General features: G+C 36.8%; 1 protein-coding gene across 1 annotated transcript in view; it reads right to left on the minus strand.

Moving 5' to 3' along the window:
- SNAP91 (synaptosome associated protein 91) overlaps window positions 1–22,523 on the minus strand; it is a gene marked incomplete at its 5' end in the record, with an annotated part of 156,294 nt that overhangs the window by 77,338 nt on the left and 56,433 nt on the right. Inside the window, 4 exons of the mRNA XM_082669274.1 lie at window positions 3,901–3,971; window positions 9,781–9,822; window positions 13,697–13,803; window positions 21,589–21,700. Of these exons, the coding sequence (XP_082525400.1) occupies window positions 3,901–3,971; window positions 9,781–9,822; window positions 13,697–13,803; window positions 21,589–21,700 (332 nt within the window). The remainder of the gene's footprint in view (window positions 1–3,900; window positions 3,972–9,780; window positions 9,823–13,696; window positions 13,804–21,588; window positions 21,701–22,523) is intronic.

Genomic DNA, 22,523 nt, shown 5'->3' on the forward strand with positions numbered 1-22,523 from the left:
TTTCCAAACTAATACATACAAGTTTCTAACATATTCTATACTCTGTAGCAAAATAAAGAAAAATGACAGAATTTCTCTACCTACTACTAAAGAATATCATGCTCGAACCTAAGTACAAAATATCATAATTGGCACAATAATCACTTTGTCAAGCTCTTGCATGAGTGCTGTTACTAAATGACACTTGTAGCTACCCCATGGATTCAGCAAAAAAACCTCCTGTCTCCCACTATCATCCCACTTGATGCACTGTATCTTATTCGTCTGTCTTCTCCACTAGATGCCAAATTTTTTGAAGGAAGCGAACCTATCTCATTGTTTTATATCAGATAAACATATTAACCAAAATAAACTAACCAAACATCTTAAAAATAAATTAACCAAACATCTTAAAAATTATACTGTATGAAACTAAACTGTCAGGATGTATGACTTCTGTTCCCATGGACCAGATCCAGGTTTTGCCATGATTTCATCAAAAAGGTAGAACCAGAGGTGCTCCCATTGGGGCCACAGCTTTAAAAAGCATCACTCAACACTGATTGAAGTCTGAGGGCTCGGAGGCTCAGAGAGGTAAATAACTCGCCAAAGTCTCATCATTCTTTAATGGTGGATTTCAGGCTCCAGTTCAAGTCTGTCTGTGCACATTTCACATTCCAGCCCGTCCTGACAAAATCACAGGGGAGCCCAGCACATTTGTTCCTCCCCTACACAACATACAAATTGCTTCTTTTTACCTGTTCCTCAGCTGATGTTCTACCCTACCACTGGCTCTTCGCCCTTTATAAAAGGAAATGCTACAATCTTTTATATATAATGACATTATTTAAAGCCCGATACTTATTTCAATAACTTCAGCTAGAGAAATTTAGTACATGGTGAACCATGTTGGGGGAAAATAAAACACGAATGTAATTTTAGAAGAGAATGAATGACCCACAGATCCTGTAAAATGTTACAAACAAATCCATGGGTTTCTATGATAAACACAGAAAATGCTAAGGTTTACACTTCCCATGTGTTAATGGTAAACTATCAAAAGAAGAAATTTTATTTCTTATTCACAACACTAATCCCTACACAGTTTTTGGTCAAAAATGCTAGCCAGAAAGACAAACAAAACACAGATGTGAAAAACCTATCTCTTCCAAATAATTTTAATTACAATAAACTTGAGTTTCTTGCACCCTCAACACTTAGTAAACCCACATATAAAATAAAATCAATTTCTCTCTTTTGTTCTGTGGAATTACAGAAACAGACAATATACAAAGGCATATCACACAGTATTGCATAGAATTTCAAAAACAAGTATCGGTGGATATAAGGACTAAATATAAAAGGCCTACGTGTTTTTTAGCAGACATTTGAAAATGCTTCATTTTATGCACTTACTTGACTTAGAGGTTAGAATAGTTTTATACTGCTACCAGAAGACAAAGAAAACCCGTTTAAGTAATTAATTTTCTTAATAGCATTGTCTTTTGGCACTTCTGCCACGTGCCATAGGGAAATCTTTTGTTTACTAAACAAGTGAAAAAGCCTTTGATGTCTAAAATCTAAGAGGGATATCTGAATATACAACTAAGAGAGTCTGTTAGTCTTGATCAAAGAAGACCAAAATAAAACCATTTATGCGAGCCACCTTAGGAGAAAATTTTAAGAGTATAATGAAAAAACACAGATGTGTAAAATGGACAGAAATCAGTTTTCAATGTTCTAAATACCAAATGTGGAATTTTAAGAGTGTTTTTTGCATTTTTAGGAATAACCAAATGCAAAAAATGTCACTCAATATAGTACTCACCCTTCACTTAAGGTCCCAGGTAAGCACAAACATACAAAGAAGAAAATAGTTAACTACTATAGTTCATTTATTTTAAAAATAGGGAATAAGCAAAAGACAAGTTCATAGGTGGTCTCAGCCAATTCAGAAAAGAAATCTGACAAGCATAAAATGATTTTAAAGGAGAGAGGAAAATGACGCTCAGTACAAGGTAATGCAAAACAGAAGATCATTAAGTTCTTATTTTACTCCTCCTAGAAATGTAACCAAGTGTCCACAGCCAAATAGTCCAAAAATAGCTGGCAGCAGCCACAAGGGGGCGGCTTTAGAGCTGAAGTTAGGGCTGATGAGATCCACTCGAGAAGGCGGCTTCTCACAGAACTGCAGCCCTGGCAGATTTCAGGAGGGAAGAGGGTGGACCTGTGCGGGGTGCGGGGACCTGAGCGGGGAAGAGGGCGGAGAAGCTGACTTGCACCCATGCGCATCCTGCATGGCCCAAGGGAGAGGCTCTAACTCTGGCATATGCATATTTCCTCAGCTAAAGGGATCCATCTGCCACAGGAAGAGGGACATTTCTCAGGCTTCCTGCCTCCTTTGGCTTAAATCCTGGGCCACTCATTTGGCTTCCCAGACACCCTAATACGGGAGGGGTGGGAGGAGGCAGCAATTACTGGAAGCTGGCACCCTCCTTTGTGACTTAACATACTCGCACGTCTTTTCAGTTGACGTCAATCTACACACACAAGTCTGATCGTCCATGGCCACACTGAAGTGGGGACAGACCTTGGACAACGGTACAACCTTGACAGAGCCCCTGAGAGGTCCTGTCATCCATCATTCCAAATAGCTCTGCCATCACAGCCTGAGAGAGCCCTACTCCGTTGTTTACCATCGAAAACTTAAGACATGCAATAATTTTTATACTAACTTGGAAAAGATGACAGAAATCACCCTTAGCTAAACAACAGGCAAAAGAGTGACTCAAGACACGAGTCTAGATTCTGGGAGAATGCCCAGAGAGAAGCAAGCAGAAAGGAGGTGCATTTTGGTAGCTGTATCACAGGTAAAATCCACGATCAGCCTATAGCCCTACAATGAGCAGTTCACGGGTTGTCTCTACCAATTTCTGCTGTCGATCTAAACAGAATCAACATAAAGCTGGGATCACCAACAAAAACAGATTTCAAGCTGACTCTATAGAGAGAGCTACATTATGTTTTTAGGTGGAGATAATGAAGTATAAAATAGTCCCTGACCTTAAGAATCAGAAAATCCATTTAAACCACATATCAGGGCAGGGGAGGTGGGGAGGAGAGTCATAAAGCAGTGTGGTGCATGATTAAGGAAGCCCTCATGAGATGGCCCTCCCCAGGATGTGTAAAATGCACGCACGCAGAGACAAGGAGGGGAGGCACCCAAGATTAGCAGAATTACACTCTGAGCGAGGTACAAAGACGGGAAAGTACCAGGTCTTGTGAACCGACAAGTATGATCCCGGCTGGAGAGAAGACAAAAATGGAACCTGGACATTTTTGGCATGCGGTCAGGAAAAATGGTCAAAAATCTAAGTGTCCAAACAGAAAGGTTGAAAGTCTACTAAAACTACACTTATCGTTGCTCAACTGCTACTCTGTCTAGAAAAATAACTGTCAAGTGTCAGCAGCATGCCATGCTGAAGGGTCCACCTGGGGAGAGTCTGAAGTCCAGAAAGCCATTCCTGAAGGCTCTGCTTTTTCACAGTAGGCTCGGAAACATAACAGAGTGTTCAAGGCTGCTTGGGAAATTGGGTTCCCAATGATGACAGTCTCAAGTTTTAGCATGAGCAATTCTTTTTCTGAGGATTGTGAGTCCCTTCTGAGGGCAAAATAATAAATAAATCAGCAAGTCCAGCCAACACAGGTACAACCTACTAGTTTGCCGAATTAGCCTGCAGACAGATTACCTATAATGGGGTCATGATGTCGTAAGTTAATGGGAAGGGTAGGGGTTTCAAGGGAACTCAGGATAATTACAATAAAGCATACCCTAAAACGGTAGTACCGTGATAAATCTCACTGTATAAAGAATGAGTCTAGTATTTTTCATCTTATTTAGAATATACAACTAATGCGTACTTGTTTCCAGGTTTCTTTCCTTCTAATGTATTTAGATGCTGTTCAAGGGTCTCCATAAGACTGCTGGGAGCCTACAATAAGAAAGTAAAAAATAAATGTCTGCATCGCTTTCTTTCAAAATAAATACACTGGAACATCACTGTAACTTTGTATAGTGCAGGTCTGGGCACCCTAATACATATGAGAGATAATTTCATTCCAGGGTCTTTTGGTAATTAGATATTTAAATTCCACAGAATCTCAAACAGGCCCATCATATATATACTTAACTTCACTGCATAACAAACAGTGTTACAGTGTGGTTTCGGTGTAGAAATGACATTGGATAGACTTTTACTAAGATATTACTTAAATGTAGTAAACTCAATTAAATCAAGTTCACCATATGTTTCCATAAGACCACAGTGGAAAAATTAAAGGTATTTGTATCCAAGTCAAAAATATAAGTGCCCAAATACAAACTTACAGAAATATGAAAATACAGTAAAATCTCACTTATCCATATTTGACTGAAATATTAGGGAAAATTACTACTTTATTAAAAAAGAAAGGGTAAGTGAGAGTTGTGGGGAAAAAAAATACAACTTTAATAGTCAACCACAATTAAGATTTTCTTATTATTGAGCTATGTAATTTATATACATAATAAAGTAACTTTAGCAAATATTAATGTTATAACAGACTACTGTGTTTTGGCAAATTTAATATATTTCACCTCTTTTATTAAGAAGTACCTGAATGTTTTTATCATATTTTAGGCAGTATAAAGTGATGGCATTTTGCTGTATATTAGGAGAAGAAATAATAGGTTCATATAAATATTCCACCCCATCTATTCCTCAAGCATTAGAAATTTACCTTCACCTTTCTCGAATAATCTTAACCCAAGTTAGACTTTAACAGCAGCATAGGCATTCAAAGACTGGCATAACATTTATAGATACATTTAATTTTGACAATTATTCTTAAAATTAATATAAAATTAATTTTGAGGGATTTTAAAGTAACTATGCTAACTGCTAAAATAGTATAACTCTACATTTTACATTGCACCTATAATGACAAATGAAAATAAAATTCTTATTAAAATTGTTTAGTATATTTAATTTTCATTTCACTAATAGACTCATATACTGCCTTAACAATAATATTATTACATATATAATTATGTGAGATTGTACATGTAAATTACAAAGTGAGCCACACATAAATTTATAAATATAAATTAGTAAGTGAACAAAAATATTAACTTGATCAAAGTGACGAAGGTAGGGTAGAAAGGGACAGCCCTGTGAACGTTATATAAAAAGTTAATTACTGTAGAGTAGAAAAAATGACTTTCAGGAGATATAATAAATTTTGAAAGTTATAAAAATTAGAATTCTTAATATAGCTCAGGTAAAAGGCGACTTAGCAAAGTCTAGTAAACTACAACTAGGGGTATACTTCTAAGTTTTTGTTTTTGTTTTTTTTTTTTTTTTTTGCGGTACGCGGGCCTCTCACTGTTGTGGCCTCTCCCATTGCGGAGTACAGGCTCCGGACGCGCAGGCTCAGCGACCATGGCTCACGGGCCCAGCCGCTCCGCGGCATGTGGGATCTTCCCGGACCGGGGCACGAACCCGTGTCCCCTGCATCGGCAGGCGGACTCTCAACCACTGCGCCACCAGGGAAGCCCACTTCTAAGTTTTAAAGAATGAATTTTTAAGAGATAAAGGAAATTTTGCTCTATAGAAAAACTGTAAACTACTAAGATACACTTGCTTAATAAACAGAATGTGTATTGTAACTTTAAAAGGAAGAAGACAGAAATGGCTTAACAATTTTTAGATGAATTCACACCTGAGAACTTCCATTATAATTGTCATAATAGTAATGATTATAATTGTCATAATAATGGAACCTAGGAGGCCCGGGCATATAACTTTAACCTTTTCGGTTTCCATTCTTTTCATTGGGATCACAGTAAGGAAAAATATATCAAGCCATAGAACCTCTCTCCAGTTGGAAGACTTAGGTCCTCTGAGTATTAAATGCAATGTAAAAGAAATGTGATTCTGTGCTAAACCTGTTTAAGAAATGCTATTTATAGTTACGAAATAGAGAACAGTATGGGATAACAAAAGAAGTAGTATTTTTTTCCTATATGGTTTCTTAATTATGTAAAACAAAAAAACCAAAAACTAGGATGATAGTTTGCAATTTCATTCTTTTTGTAAAGTTTCTTAGTAATTTAAGAAAAAAATAAAGTAGTAGTCACTAAAATCACAATAGTTGAGAGAAATGTGACCAAGAACACAGACTACAAAACTGACTTTAAGAGGTGTTATTTTGCAATGCATTGCACATAAAATTAAGTTTGGAGCATTTTAGCTTAGAAGTTTAGAAATGTTTCATCATTTATATCTCTTATTAGGACATGTGAAATCTAATAAAATAAACTCTTCAAACATTTTTGGAGGGAAAAAAACTACTTTGATAGTAAAGTTCATTGAGTGTAGGAATATTGGCCTTCTGAGCTCTATGGCACTGAGCACATCCTGGCATGCAGCAGACAAAAATGAAAACTGTCTCAAATTTCCAAGGGGCAAAACTTTGAGAATGCCTCTGCTGTTGTAAAAGGAACTTTAGTATAATTAGCAGTATCTTTAGTTGCTTATTTTAAATACTGCTGAAGTCAACAGACCAATCAGGTGAAAATACCAACCCAAAGAACAAGGGGCAGCTTGTGACTAATAAATAACAGTGATATATCATGGTTACCGATTCATCAGTGGTACAGTCTTTAAAAGGAGACTTTTCTTTACCAGTAGTTTTCAGATCAACCAGAATTCCTGACATCAAAACCTAAGATGTTTTTCATAAATGGAGATATATTAAATTCGGAACACATGCACACACACCAAACAGGAAATAATATTTTGAAAATCCTTTTCTTGAAACAAATTCATAGCTGATTGTGAGTACAGGATCAAAAAGGAAGCATCCATCTACAATTTAGATGCTTTAGATCCTAAAGCATCATTAAAAACAAATGGAAATAAAAAGCAACCAAAAGCTCATTCAAATTTTTTGCTTATTAGATCTAAGAAACCATTGGAAAGTGCTGAGGAGGAATATTTCAGTTCTGATATCATATTCACTTCTTATTCAATACAGTACTTCTGAGTGTTTAACAAGGTTTTTCATTGGTATTTATAAATCATTTAAAATGCTGTTATGATGGTATTATATGCACAATTTAAAAAGGGCTACAGATGACCACACTGGTATTTACTGTACATTTTCTAACCAGAAAGACATCCATTCACTCCCTCTGGTTCATCTTGCTGCAAGAGGAATTCTAATCCTTTCTCGGTTAGGAGCAGCCTTTCCCTACACCCAGTCAATAGGTAGCCCTTCTGGTCCCCATCATCTCTTTAATCCTCTTCCTTGCTGGCTATTTTTGTCCATCGCCACGGCTAGATTCAGTGGCCATGGCGGCCACAGAGAAGCCTGGCAGAGAGTAGAACCCAATCTCACAGGTCTCAAACAGAGTCCACACTACCTGGCATTTCTGACCCATCTCCAGATTAGTTCTTGTTTAACACTATCTGCAGGACTAACCCTAGAACAGCTCACATTCCAGTTTCTGTCTGACCAGACTGTCACAGTGGGTCTAAAACCCCAGCTCAATGACAAGCCTCCAATGAGACCTGTGGCAGGGTTCTAAATAAAAATTAGGGAGTGTGTTTAGCTCTGCTGCTCATGAATCCAACAGAAATCACAATCAAGTAATTTATTAAGAAATTTCAGAAGCACACAGAACTTTTGAATTGAGATTTAAATATACACTGGAGAAATGAACTAGAGGATTTTTTTTATAAGGAGATAATTTCAAAATAAATGTTAATACTGAAGTCTATGTGGCTCTTCAAGTCATAACAAAAGCAGAGGATAGAATGTTACCAGTGTCTAATGAATCTCTACCACAGAATCGCTTTCTACTAGACCCAGAGTGAGATTTTATCTTCTTTAAGGATGGGTCTCTGTTCCCCAACAGAACATACATCATTACATAAAATATTATGCCTCTGGACTTCTTAAGAGAAGATTATATAAACTGTAATGAATATAACAGTATCATTAAAAATTAAAGCCAAGTATGTAAATCTGTCAATGATATGCTATAATTTTCTAATTTTAAAAATAGAAAGGTATTTAAGTATCCTTTTAAACCTTTCTTTATCTCCCTTCAGACTCTGCCCAAACTGAGATAAATGAGGACCTATTTTCTTCTTAACTTGCCAGCCTCTCTAACAACATGACTAGTTTTACTTCTGTTCCATGGTGAGAGCAGTCTATACAGTTGAAATAAAGATGATTTACCATTTCTAAAAGCTAGTCATTGAGTTAAATATTTAAATATCTACATTTTTTAGGTTAACATGTAGTTGGGTTATTTTTTTAAACTGCAATGTAAATGTTAATGTTAATAATGTAAATAATTAAATAATTTAAAATGAAAGCACAGTGATTTTCTTTGCTTTTTATTACAGTAGTACAAAATTAATAAATCTTTATTAGATTATAATCTATAAAGAAATTTTAATAGTATTTTATGCACACAATTTTTAGCCATATCCAAGATGATACCAATATCTTATTTAGGTATGCACCTAATCAAAGAACACTATTTTCTCATAGTAGCAAAAATATTTTATACTAATATTCTGTCTATTAGAAGGCACTTTCCACCAACTTTTAAATAAAAAAATACAATGCCATCATTTTCTGAATTGTTCTGTGAATTTTATTTATGAAGAATTCTTGGCATTTAATTGGTACTTTAATAATAATAATAATGGTCTCAATACAGAGACCATTACTTTGGGTTTCCCTAATTTTTAATAAAAATTTAAGGTTAACATTTAAATATAGAAACATTTTAAGGGATAATAAAGATAATAAATTATTAAACACATTTTGATACTATTAAAAATGGGTAACCTTTCGTTATGACAATTTTCTTCAATTACAATAACTTTTTTTTATTTGCAAAGACAGAAAACTCATATATTCATTACTGGTATATACGGTAGCAGTTCTTAACTCTCTCCTATCATCTATTTCTAGTTAAAGAACATGTTTGGAACAGAAATTTACCGTAGCAGAATGACAAGTTGATTAAACAAAAGTAGTTCCTGCCAATTATGAGAAAGGTCCTACAGTAATTCTGCACATGTGAATGATCTTGATTCTAAATCCAAGGAGCCATACAATGTACCCTCTTAACAGATAAAAGGATTGATAAGGAAGCTCTACTATTATTTTTGCTTCCTAGATAGTCCCCAGAAAATCACTCATCTACCACTACTATTTTTTTAAAAAAGGTTTTTTTGTATATAGAAATTCCTCCCCTTCACAGGGGAGACAAAAATCAGTGTATTGAACAGTAGAACTACAACATCAGTGTTCTCGCTATTCGTGCCCCTCCTCCATCCCTGGGACATGTTGAAAACTAGGAGAAGAAGCAGGAAGAACAGTTCAAATGTTCTGATTACATGCCTATGAATAGTCACGTTTCATGGATAAAACACTTTTTAAACATTTTTCAAGGCTTCCGTTTGATTCAAGTTTAAGAATGAAAAAATGAGCTCAATAATTAAATACCGTTGCCTTTAAAGAGGAAACGATTTTATAAGATTAGGAAAATATTCATATTATCTGCAGAAATATATTTAATAGCTAAAAAAGAAATAGTAAGTTAGAATGATTTCCAAGAAAGGTGGTTGGCCTACATTCAAAAACGCATTAAATGCTTATAAGCCTCTGCCCATTTATGGTAAACTATGGATTAATAATTTCATGCATACTGAATTTTTCACTCAGAGAATCACTTACCTGTGTGAGGTCAGGAATGTCACCTTTATCAATGCCAACTTGCTGCGGATTAAAAAAAAGTTACTTAATAGGTTTTTAAAAATTAATTTCTCAGATCACCTACAGAATTAGTTAAAACCACAGCTCAATCTTGGTATAAAATAATAATTATTATACATATCAATCTCACTTTGAATATGTGCTTTTTGTGGAGTTTTCCACTCAATATAAGAGCAATGATTTTGGCAATATAGATATAACAAATGTACAGAATTTTGCTAGAACCTGAAAAAAGAACTTAGGAAACTGAAGTGTAAAAGGTTTCCTCCATGGTTAATGGCAACGAAAATTTTTTTAAAATGCTTCGACTAAATTTAAATTGTTAATTATGCCCAGTCAGTCCTCTGGACAGGGAATGTTCACTGAATTTTAATAACTTGTTCAGGGTGTAGTTTCCACCCTTCCTCACACAGAGAGAACCACTGTGACATCCAAGATGTATCCTTCCAGAGTTTCTTTATGCATATCCAAGGAAACAGTAAATCCATAAATACATAGTTATTTCCCACATTATTATAGAGTAATAGTGTATTATATACACTGGGATTATACTTTTCGTTTAACAATACATCTTGGAACTATATCCATATTAATATACAGAATTTCCTCATTTTTAAACAGCTTCCTTGTCTTACAATTTATTTAACAAGTCACCTATTAATGAACATCTAAGTTGCTTGCAATCCCTTGCCATTGCAAGCAATGCTGCACACATCACTTTGCACCTGTGTGGACACATCTGTAGGACACATTTGTAGAAGTGGAATTACTAGATAAAAGCAAATGTGAATTTTAAATTTTGGTAGCTTGGGGAAGGAAAAGAAGGGAGGGAGGGAGGGGCAGAAAAAGAAAGTGCTATCAAGACTGCAAATACGGGAATATATTAATAAAGGTGAATCAATGAAGAGAGTACACAGGTGTTCACTATACAAGCTTATCAACTCTTTTGTAGGTTTGACAATTATTCAAAATAAAAAGCTGGGGAAAATACAAATCATAACTTCATTCTCTCATTCTATATAAATGATGAAATTGAGGCTTAAGGAAACAAAGCGGGTTAACCCAAGTCTCTCTGTGAGAAATGAAGTGCTTCATTATGCTGATGGAAATGTGGAAGCAAATACAGGAAGCCTAAGTGTCGGCTCCTGAAAGACAATAAGGCAAACTGGAGAGGGGCAAGTCCACTTGTGTGTCAAATGCTGAGCTAAATACTCCAATAAAGATGTTACAAAAAATACAAAATAAAGCAGCGTTTCTCAGCCTTGGCCCTATTGACATTTTGGGATGATAATTCTTTGCTGGGGGCTGTCTTATGTCTGCCCTAAACTCACATTCTTTCAAAGTATGGAAATTATAAATTAAGGCAACTTCATTCTATTTATTTCCATATTTCAATACCTCTTGAGATGATACATTAAAATAAATATGAATATGAATGAAGTCAGTGTTTTTTAAATTAAAGCATTATGGGTCCCTAATATTGGAATCACCTCCTTAAAAGGTGATTCGATTCTATTAAGTGGGTAACTGTTAAAGGAATTCTTCCTTTACATTGCTATTCTTACTGTCCTGAACTTCTGAACCACAATGAAGTTGGAGGATGAAGTGCGATTGTATTACAGAAATCTCATCACTTTCTGTCTGCAAGTATTCTGGGAGACGTAACTCCAATGAGTTGGTATTTACCTTGGAATAGCAAACTAAGAATAATTTAGTTCTATAAAAGGTAAGTGCGTTTAGCAGACATGCCTATTACTTGTAAAATAACCATTTTACAAAGGTTCAGTTGTCTGCTTTAGGAGACTTCAGTATAAGAATTCAAAGCACAGGAAGTTTTCTGTATTTTAAGCAATTCCTCTGCAAAATTTGAATATATCCATAGGAATTATTCAATTACTCCACATTTCTTTTAATACGATGGGAAATTTAATGTTAACATTTGCCATATAGCCTATATATAGAGTTGTATTTTTTTTTTTTAAGAGTTGTATTTTAGAAACAACATTCTTGCAAGTCATCGACACATTCTTCAGGCAAATGGTATTAACAACAGGGTAGCTTATTGAGTAGGAGTCCATACATATGTACACCACACAAGCACTGCTTGGTAGAAAAGAGAAGCTTTGTATATTTGTTGAAAATTTTCTGTATTTACCAATCATAACCAAACCATTCGACACTGGTATCCAAATAGTTAATGTTTAAATTATGAACGATGCGATTTAAATGTGAAAGAAAACACTAATGGTTAACCCATTGTGATTAATGTTTATTCTATTAAAAATAATTTTGTAAATTAGTATCCATTCTATAAAAAGTCTTAGTCATAATGTTTGAATAAAATTAAAATATTTATTATTATGTTGTTTAAAGACAAACTCTCAAAATGACATCTAATTTCTGTATATCTCCTTCTCAGCAGCCTGAAATGGGCCTGTGATAACACGAGGTTATCAAGAGACACAAAGTAAAATTTTACATGTAAGAATAGAAGGAACTGATATATAAGCACCCTTTTTCTCAAGGAGACCTTGAGCCCAGCCTTATTATGTTGATTAGAGAAATATTTACCCCCAAATTGTAACACGTCCAGCTCTTTACTTTTTTGATATACACAACATCAGATGGGAACACTGGGAAGAGTGTGCATCAGGAATTAATCGAACAGTGAAATAATCTTCTGCCCTGAGTGTTTAGGTATAATTGATCTTCTCACAGAAAGAAATTAGGCAAATTTTGCTAGATTACATTGATAATTACAGTTGAACCATGGGAAAATCATATCAAATACAAAAAATAAAACTTGTGTAGCAGCAAAAGTTTCAAGCAATTCTATCCTTCCTTAAAGGCCACCAACATCAATAAACCCATAGAAATATACATGAACATGCTTTAATGTATATGCAGTTTATTAAGCTAATCTTTACCTTTTGTTTCCCATATTGATTTTTTTAACAAATTCTGATTATAAACTGTATGGATCTAAGCTCGAGAGACAGTATTTTGCAAGATTATTTTGGTCTTGGAATTTAAATATGACAATTATCACTCCTGTGAATAAATGAAATTTGAAGAATAATGCTTGGACTAGAGTGCTTTTGAAACTATGTGTATAAAATGTCTGTTCTTGTGCTATATTCTGAAAATGGCAAAAACAGCAAAAACATGGCATGAATGTCCCACGTCCACAGCATTTTACGCTTTGCTGGTGAGCTTCAGAACCCTTCCCACAAAACACTTCAGTCAGCCCTAGCAATCAGTTAGTTGACAAGCAAGATAAGAACCCATCTGTCACCCTGACAAAGGAATGTAACAAAATGTCATAATTTCCACTATGAGTCAATCATTGGATTTCATAAGAGAAGACACCAATTTACAGATAACCTCAGGAACAACAACTGTGTGGTTACACAGTTATATAAAGAGACATCCTTAAGACACAATTTATAAACTTTATAAAATTAATTATACTTTGTTTTCTTTTTTCCTTGTATTGAAATCATTTTGACACAGTAAGAAAAGTCAGGGTTTATCGTTTATACACTAAGAACAATGGACAGACTTTTCTAAGGGCTTTTTTCTACAGTTCAATACAAAGGAAGCACTTTCTCACAATCAAGGACAGCCATGAGGTGAGATGGAGGCACAGACCACCTTGCAAAGCTGTGAACTCATTATCCATGAAACTTTTATTTGGACACAGGATGATCTTCTGATTGAAAAGCAAGAGTGCAGAGCACAGCTCTGGGTGAGAAGCAGGATGAAATGTCTTCCAAGGCCACTTCCAACCCTAATAACCTGTGACTCTGTGGCAGAATGTCTTGCCAGATTATGAACGTTACCGCTTACTCCAGATACATGTGTTAATATCACTTACCTCTGCAACTTTGAGAAATTCAGACACTCGTGTCATCCTAGTTAGAAATCGTTTGTAAATTTCTAGAGCATCTTTACATTGTCCTTTCTTCATTTCAAAAAACTTTTCTAGAAGAGATAGATAAGCATTTCGGAAAGTGTATTATATTCAATCTTCTTCTAAGCTTACCTTGATACTATTACTTAACAACTTTAATGTCTGACTCAAAACACTTGACACTAAAACTTATGGGAAATATTAAAAACACCTAAACAAGTGAGGTCTGAGTAGTTTAGGAAAGGTGTTATGTTCTAAGGTGTCTCACATGAAACAATTTAAATAATGAAAATACAGTTAAAGTAGAAGAATATATTAATTGTCATAACAGGTATACGTCATGATACATATGGCGTAATATTCTGTTTCAGAAAATAGTATCAAATCCTTGCTGATAACAATCTCAAAAGTTAAAACTGCACCCTACATCATCCTTATTTTCTTAATAGTTCACTATAAAGCAATAATCTATATATTATAAAGCAATAATCTATAAACTTCTCTGAATTAAAGAGTTCTTTAAATTGTCTACACTCCATATAAGTGATACTTGCTTTTACTGGTCATCAACTATTTCTTTCCAACATTATGTCTTTTTGTTATAAAATAGTGGAGTTTCGTCCCTTCTAGTCTATAATCGTATCGTCTTTCTCAACTTTTAGCTTTCTAGACAGAAAAACAAAGGGTCCTTTGGCTGCTCTCTTCTGCCTCCCAAGACTAGAATTATGAATTATAATTGTAGTATGAGAGTGTATTTTCTCAACTTTTAGCTTTCTAGACAGAAAAACAAAGGGTCCTTTGGCTGCTCTCTTCTGCTTCCCAAGACTAGAATTATGAATTATAATTGTAGTATGAGAGTGTATTTTCTCCATACATGTTTTGAAGAAAACTAGCATTTTAACAGTACTTTCCCCAGCCAGTCATTCATCCATTCATTCAGTCAAAAATTACTAACACTGCGGATGGAGACACAGTCGGCCAGTGTCTACAATAGCTCCCTGGCAACCCTGGATCATAACTGTTGGCTCAGTATCTTCATTATTTCATATTTGCACATGCTTAAACATATGCTATTTTTATGCTCTCTCACATTTGAAAGTTCTGGATTTCATTCGGCATGTAATTTTACTACCTCAAAAGTATTTTTAATTTTCTCATGAAAGGTTTAATAATATATAATTACACAAAGAACTAATTATTGAGGGTAGCTAATCATTACCTTCTGTTGACAGTTTTTTGGTAATTTTACTTTTAACGTGGACCTCCCCTGCAGGGTATTCGAGGGAAGCAAAAAGATCAAGAAAACAAACACATAATGTATTCTAGTTGTTAGGATTTGAGAGGAAAGTGGGTCTTTTAAAAAATGGCCAAATTTAAGTATACTTTCTTTGTCCACCCACCCTGTCTTCTAAGCTAGAGACAGAAATATGGTGTTATAGGGGAACAGATCTTTTCAGTTTAAACCTTTGAAAATTAGGACTTATTCTGGTAAAACACATCTTTCTTGCTTTTTAAACAATCTTCACATAAACAATTTCTTCCAAGTGTCTAAATTACTTTTCTTTACTATAAGTTTATTTCTTTGAATCAGATCTTCAGTGATAACACAAAAAGAGAAATCAAACTGAATAATCTCAATCTCCTCTTAGAACCAATGCATCAAAATCTTAAGCAGTGTTTTTTTGTCTCCTCTGGATGCTTTTTAAGTTGTTTGTATCTTTTGTGGTAATTTAGGATTCAGCAACAAAAGAGTTTTCAATAATGATGGTTTTAGGTTATAATCTCATAAGTGGTTCTGTAACAGTGGTAATGACACAGAGAAGAAGAAACATGTACTGATCAGTGCAAAGCTGTAAAGTTCCCTCACCCGCTTAAGAGACCAGAGAAATTAACACTTTTAACAGAGGGGATGGGTCACCCAGAAATGAGTCTCTTTCTTTCATAATAAAGATAACATGTTGATTTTCAGTATCTGAAATGATCAAATATTGACATTTGTAATGTGAATCTTTATAAAGTGTTGATAAATTCCCTTGTCATATTAGTATTGGCTTTTGCAGAATAACTGTCCAAGGAAAAGAACCAGATGAAAAGGTATCTCATCCCTGTGAAACAAACTGAGACCCTGCATGTAAGCTATTACTAACGACCACTAGTCAGTAAGGGAAGCATCTTCTTATTCATGCATCAGAGTTTCATTACAGTGATAAAATGTTTGCTAAGATTTGCACCACTGTTGATTCCAACATTAGATGCAGAGAACTGGTCATGAAGTCCTTGACTAAGACTCACCCATGATATATTTATAAAGTTAATTCCTAGCGCTTAGTTAGTAAACAAACAAAAAACAGACCTGTCTCAAAACACTTGGGATACTGCGTATACTTCTCTTCTAGAGTGTTACTTTTACAAGAGCAATTTGACAATGCTGAATGAAGGCCACTCAACACCACAGTGTCGTGAGGCCAGAATGTACAACTACCACTTTTGAAAGGTTAGGTCTCTGATATGAAAAGGTACAACTCTTCTCCTTTTCTGCTCCTAATCTTAGGCAAGAGACTCTTTTTTTCAAATTAAATGAAATAAAAAAATACATGGAATGTTTATTATTTTAATATAAGGAGAAAATGCATGCTTAATACACTCCATCTGTAAAGTCAACATAAAGTAAAGCAGAGCAGCATTTAAGGAGTGTTCAAGACAATAACAGAGGAGAGTCACATGACTTAACATCTTTAATTGCTAAATCAATGGTAAAGGCATTAAGTCCAGTGTTCATGAAGCAGAAGTGGAGATGAAGCGGGAGTACACTGGGGAGAGAAGATGAGAATGAATCAACAGAACTTCATTTCTGACTGGCACAGATTTTAGTCAGTGGGAAACTCAAAGCTTGAGGTAAGAACACAATATTTAAATTTAAGTGTTGACAAATAAGCAGACGTGCAAAACTGAAGCTCAGGAGGAAGGGAAGGACTGAAAGCATAGATGTGAGACTCCTCATAATGGAAACGATAAGTTTCCCAGTGAAGAATACAGAGAAAGCAAAACAGCAGCTGGCTGGACATGAACTTTAGCAAAAGCTCACATTTATGAGTTGTAAAGAAGATTAAGGTCAGCCAGCAAAAGCGAATGGAAAAGTCTACCTTCCTTGGCTTGCCACCAAACTCCCTCACCTGAAATAAAGGTGATGTGGTTTTGAACTGCACACCACGGGCAGGAATCTCTCCCCAGGAAAGGCAAAACCTCCCAGGGCACTGTATTCGACGTTGGTGACTGGCTCACCCAATTCCATTCTATCTTTTTCTAGACTCATGAGAAGCCAGGGATCTGGATGCAGATTTAGTTCCGCACATTAGACAGACCTGTGGGCGATCTGGAAGGTGAAACTGAGGCCGAAGCAGCAGGCTTCCTGTACCTGAACAGCTGTTTCCTATGGCAAGTGATAAGATCCTTGGAGGGTGAGCTACCTTTCACAGCATTTCACTGTCACCCTCCAGCCTTCCTGGGCTTTAGGGAATAACTGTCACAGTCACAGCCACATGATCTGACTCCCTGGATTATAGCTTCAAGTGTCCGTTCTCCAGCTCCCTAGTGCTGTAAGGCAGCCGAGATTGTTTCAGCATACTTTCAAGTAGTGGCCTCACAAGCAGTCGCTTCCCTAGAGCACAAGAACTGGTTACTTCAGGAGCATCTCAGGAGGCCGAGACCAGGACCAGTTCCTGTAGGCTTCCCATAATTAAATGAAGACCTAACCCCTTGTTTTGAATCCCTTTCTACTTAGAGTACGTGGAGTGGTTTCTGTTTCTTGCATAGACGCAGTATTTGGTGGCTGAAGAGGCTGTAGAAATCAGACCCTCGAAAACGTCAAAGGGAGGAATCTGGGATTAGACAGATAACCTGAATGAATGTGAAGGCAGTGATGACCACCTGCAACTAGTGGAGAATGGGATTCTCGGAATCTGTGCGGCACAGGAGCAAAATAATGACTTAAATTATGACCTATGGTTTTCTGAAATAACCACCTAGAATGGAGCTTATCAGAATAAGCAGCTGCTGGGATAGACCATGACGAGAACAAGGCAGATGGAACTGTGGGGTGGACGGCTGCTCCCGACTCCACTGGAGAGCTTAAAAAGGAAAATGACAACACAGGATTTAAAATGACTGGCTCAAGGCTCCAGTCAGACTGTGGTACTCCAAGCTGCCCTAAAATAATCTTATCCTTACAGACACAGGGCTGTCATCGCCAAAGTCAGGGAGTCTAATCTTGTGAGTTGCTGAATTATAATGTATGTGGGCAAGTTAAATTTCCAGCTTCAACAGGGTCTCCTTTGTGAAAGTTAGGACTCTTATTGAAAGAGAAAACTGGAAAGGAAAGTACTTGGGGAGATTCAAACCAAAATGAGCTACCCTTGTTGGAAAAGGCTTTTCTTTCTCAGTCTGAAGAGGCTGGTCCTGCGTTGCTTGGAGATCCTGTAATCAACCCACCTTCCACGAGGGAATAAAAATTCTCCTCGTGCTCTGTCCCTCTACTTCTTACTCCCTTCCCCTTGCCAACTGCTTCAATACCTAGAATGAGATTTAGAACCCAGCAATCCAGCATGTCCTCAGGAGACAGGTACGAAGCCTGACTCAAGAGGAAAAAAACATACATGCTAAAAGAAGTGCAAGACTGTGCAAATTCATGTTGGCAGTCGGGATGCCAGATAAAATACAAAACACTGAGTTAAATTTTAATTGTAAAAAATAATTTTTAGCATAAGTAGGTCCCAGATATTCCATGGGACTTACTAATACTAAAAAAGTTATTCATGTTGATCTGAATACAAATTGAACGAGACGTCCTGTATTTTTTTCCTCCTGAATCGGGCAATCCTAATTGATAAAAATCTAGATAATTCAAATAAATTCTAAAGGTTCTGAGCAGTAAAGAAGGACCATTACGTTCGTTTTTCTGATGTCACTGATAATTCATCAATTTGTGTGAACATGCCAAGAAGCACCGATTGAAAATGCTGGCCTGTATAGCCAGGAGGTAGAAGCAACCTAAGTGTCCATCGACCGATGAATAGATAAAGATGTGGCACATATATACAACGGAATATTACTCAGCCATAAAAAGAAACGAAATTGAGTTATTTGTAGTGAGGTGGATGGACCTAGAGTCTGTCATACAGAGTGAAGTAAGTCAGAAAGAGAAAAACAAATACTGTACGCTAACACATACATATGGAATCTAAGAAAAAAAGGTTCTGATGAACCTAGGGGCAGGACAGGAATAAAGACACAGATGTAGAGAATGGACTTGAGGACACAGGGAGTGGGAAGGGTAAGCTGGGACGAAGTGAGAGAGTAGCATGGACATATCTACACTATCAAATGTAAAATAGACAGCTAGTGGGAAGGAGCCGCATAACACAAGGAGATCAGCTCCGTGCTTTGTGACCACCTAGAGGGGTGGGATAGGGAGGGTGGGAGGGAAACACAAGAGGGAGGAGATACGGAGATATATGCATATGTATAGCTGATTCACTTTGTTATAAAGCAGAAACTAACACACCATTGTAAAGCAATTATACTCCAATAAAGATGTTAAAAAAAAAAAACACTGGCCTGAACATCCGGAAGTGGATCTAACACAGTGGTTCTCAAACTGTAGTCCCCCAAACCCAGCACCATCCAGGCCCTCACTAGATATGCAAATTCTCAGGCCCTACCCCAGACCTACTGAATTAGAAACTGAGTTAGTATCCAGCAACCTCAATTTTAATAAGCCCTCCAGATATTCTTGAGTAAGAGCCTTGAAACACAGCCAAAAGCATCTATTCCTACTCTTCTGCAAAGGGACATTTACCAGAGTGACTACACACATGGGAAAGGGGACATACCCAGAATTTTCAGGGACACAGACTCTAAGCCGATGCTAGTCTCTGGGGATCCAAAATGTCACTATATTTTCTACCAATCTGAGTGGAGGCTTTCTGGGGATTAGGAGATTAAAAAAAAATTAGATCCAGTGGATGCATGAAACTATCAGTGGTTATTTCCCCAGTTTCCTGAATACACAGATGAAATACTTTGAAATACACAGAAATACTTTAAACCTAGCAGGATCCCCACATCGGTTTCATGATCTCTACAAAGATACAGGGTAGCAATTCCATCATATTCCCAGTTAACTTGCATACCTGGTTTGTGCAAAAGATGAGTGAATCTTAGAGATGAACTGTAGGTTACTGGAAACTTATCAGGTGATGATTCTTACTTGCAGAGATCCAGATGTGTCCTCCTTTCCAGCATAAAATCAGCACAGTTGCTGACATGTGATAAGCATCTATCAAACTAGCAAGTTCTTTTCTATCTACCCCAGTAAACACAGCCCATCAGAAGTAGTTTTCTTTCATCTGGCAGGAATGCCAGTACACGGTCACTGTCTTACGTCAAGTATATTAACCTCTCTGGTTGTCATAATGCCACTGGATATCATTTGATGACATGAGGTTGACTGTGGCTGGTGGGAAAGAATTTCAGGTATGCTAGGTGCCTAATAAGTCACAGGCAGGTCAAGGGGAAGGAGAGAGAATCTATGAAAGCCCAGGGACCTGCTACATCGATGAAGTTTCTGCGGGTCCAAAGGTCCCCTCCATCTGAAAGACACATTGCTTCACCTTGCACTCTCTGTAAGGAAAATGCAGGCGAAAGTTTTGCCAAGCTTTTTTCGGTTTTGGAGGTAGCATAGACAACATGGGTATGTGCTGCTCTAAACAGAGTATCGGTGTATGGTGTCAGATGGAAGCAGGGCCCAGCTCAAGGAAGACTCTGCAACTGCTCCAACCTGGGGCCACTCGGGCCTTTGTTCCTGCAGAGCTAAAGGCACTGCAAGTGTCTACAGCAGATCCAAATGCTGCAGGACGACTCTGGCACACGCCAATAGGAAAATACAACAGAAGCCTCTAGCGCTTTGGAGCAGGGCCATTTCTTTTTCAGATAGTAACAGATCTCCTTTGGAAAAACTGCTCTAGGCCTGCTTCTAGAGACTGACGTTCTGACCAGAGAATACCAAGTGATCATAAGACCTCAAGCGATATCTTATACACCAAACCATAAAGCTAGACAAGTGCAAGAATATACTCCATCATCAAATGGAGGCGGTAATATAAGCGATCGGCCTCGAGCAGTGCCTGAAAAGCCATGTAGGTTGTATGAACAGGTGGCTCATACTCCCAGCATACCTACATCTTCTGGATGGCTACTTCTCCCTCCAATCATGCCTATAGCCTCTGGGAGATCCCTATGACCAGCTGACAGCGGGAAGAAAATAATTCAAGCTTGGTTTAGAGATGTTTTCTCAGACTGGCACTAGGTGGAAGTGGTTTGCTGAATCATTATATCCCAGAAAGGGGTGACCTTGTCAGTAGAAAGAAATCTTTTACTGTGGGCCAAACGTCAAGCAGTGTATCTATCTGATTTTCACTTTATGGCAAATGAAAGATAGTGAGATGTATGGAACTATATCAAAATAGGAGCACCTCCAGGGGAGGCATCAGAGGTAGTTGTCAGCACAGTGGAACAGTTATGTATTGTTATGGGACTTATTCCAAGAGGCAAAGCCTAGAACCTGCTCCTTCGGTCATTCCGAAATCTTGTAAGCATCAAAATCCCTGTATGAAATCTCTTTCTGCTGAAAATACCTAGAATGCTTTCCATTCCCTGCACTTAATCTCGACATAAGAACACACACAGAAATGTGACCTGAATGAGCCGTGTATTTAGATTTTTATGAAGTCTGTAGCATCCAAATCTTTGCATTCTGATACAGTCTCTCTTCACAGACACCATTCAGTAGTTCTACCTACCAAGTAAATTAATAACTCCATCATTGTAGCAAGCAAAAAGTTTGATAAGGTCCTTGAAAAGAAGCATAAATGCAGCATTTATGACACCATTTGTTAGTTCATTTGGATGTACCTAGAAACAGATGAAAATTTCATAAGTTAACTGCAGATCATCAAATGACAATTTTTCTCAGAGCATGTTAAGAAGTCTCAAATGACTAAGAAATTCATTCATATTCACCAAATGCTGCATAACTCTTTGAGTAACACTACCAATATCAAAAACTGGATTGCCTATTTTTTTTGCTTCAATTTAAGTCAATGAAGTTAGTCCTATCAATTATAAGACATATATACATTCTATGTGATTAATGATCCACAGATAAATCAAATCCAACTTTTGAACACCTGGACTCCTGCTGCTTTCACCATGCCATATTACATTCTTCTCCTTCCCCTGTGTAATGATCTCTGTGGAAGAGTTCAGGCTCCAGGGGCCTGCAGTGACTCAGAGAGGAAGCCTAGCATAGGGAAAACATACCCTAGCCGTCTACCCCTAAAATAATTCTGGAGACTCACAGTATTCACCCACCCAACAAATACTCTAATCACTAGCACCAAGAAGAATGATTTCTCTCCATTTCCCAGTCCTTGCTCACAACTCCTCGTGCTCTGCTCTTTTTCCTTTTCTGACTTCTTTTCTCCTTTAAGTAAGACAGTACCAACATCAACGGTAAGGAAAGCAAAGAAAAATGAATAATAAGAAAAAAAGTTAAGAGAAGCAATTCCATATATACCTAGTGATGTCCTTACTGTCAAATCTGTCAAAAAACAGTAAGATGGTTTGCTGCTTTAAATGAAATTTCACAGGAGTTGGGTGTTGTGACTAGGACAGACGAAACCATAATCTTAACAGAGATTTTAGTTACTAATATTTGAGGAAAATCTTTGTTTTA

The sequence above is a fragment of the Grampus griseus genome (genome assembly GCF_964374135.1).
Source record: "Grampus griseus genome assembly, chromosome: 13".
Lineage (NCBI taxonomy): Eukaryota > Metazoa > Chordata > Mammalia > Artiodactyla > Delphinidae > Grampus > Grampus griseus.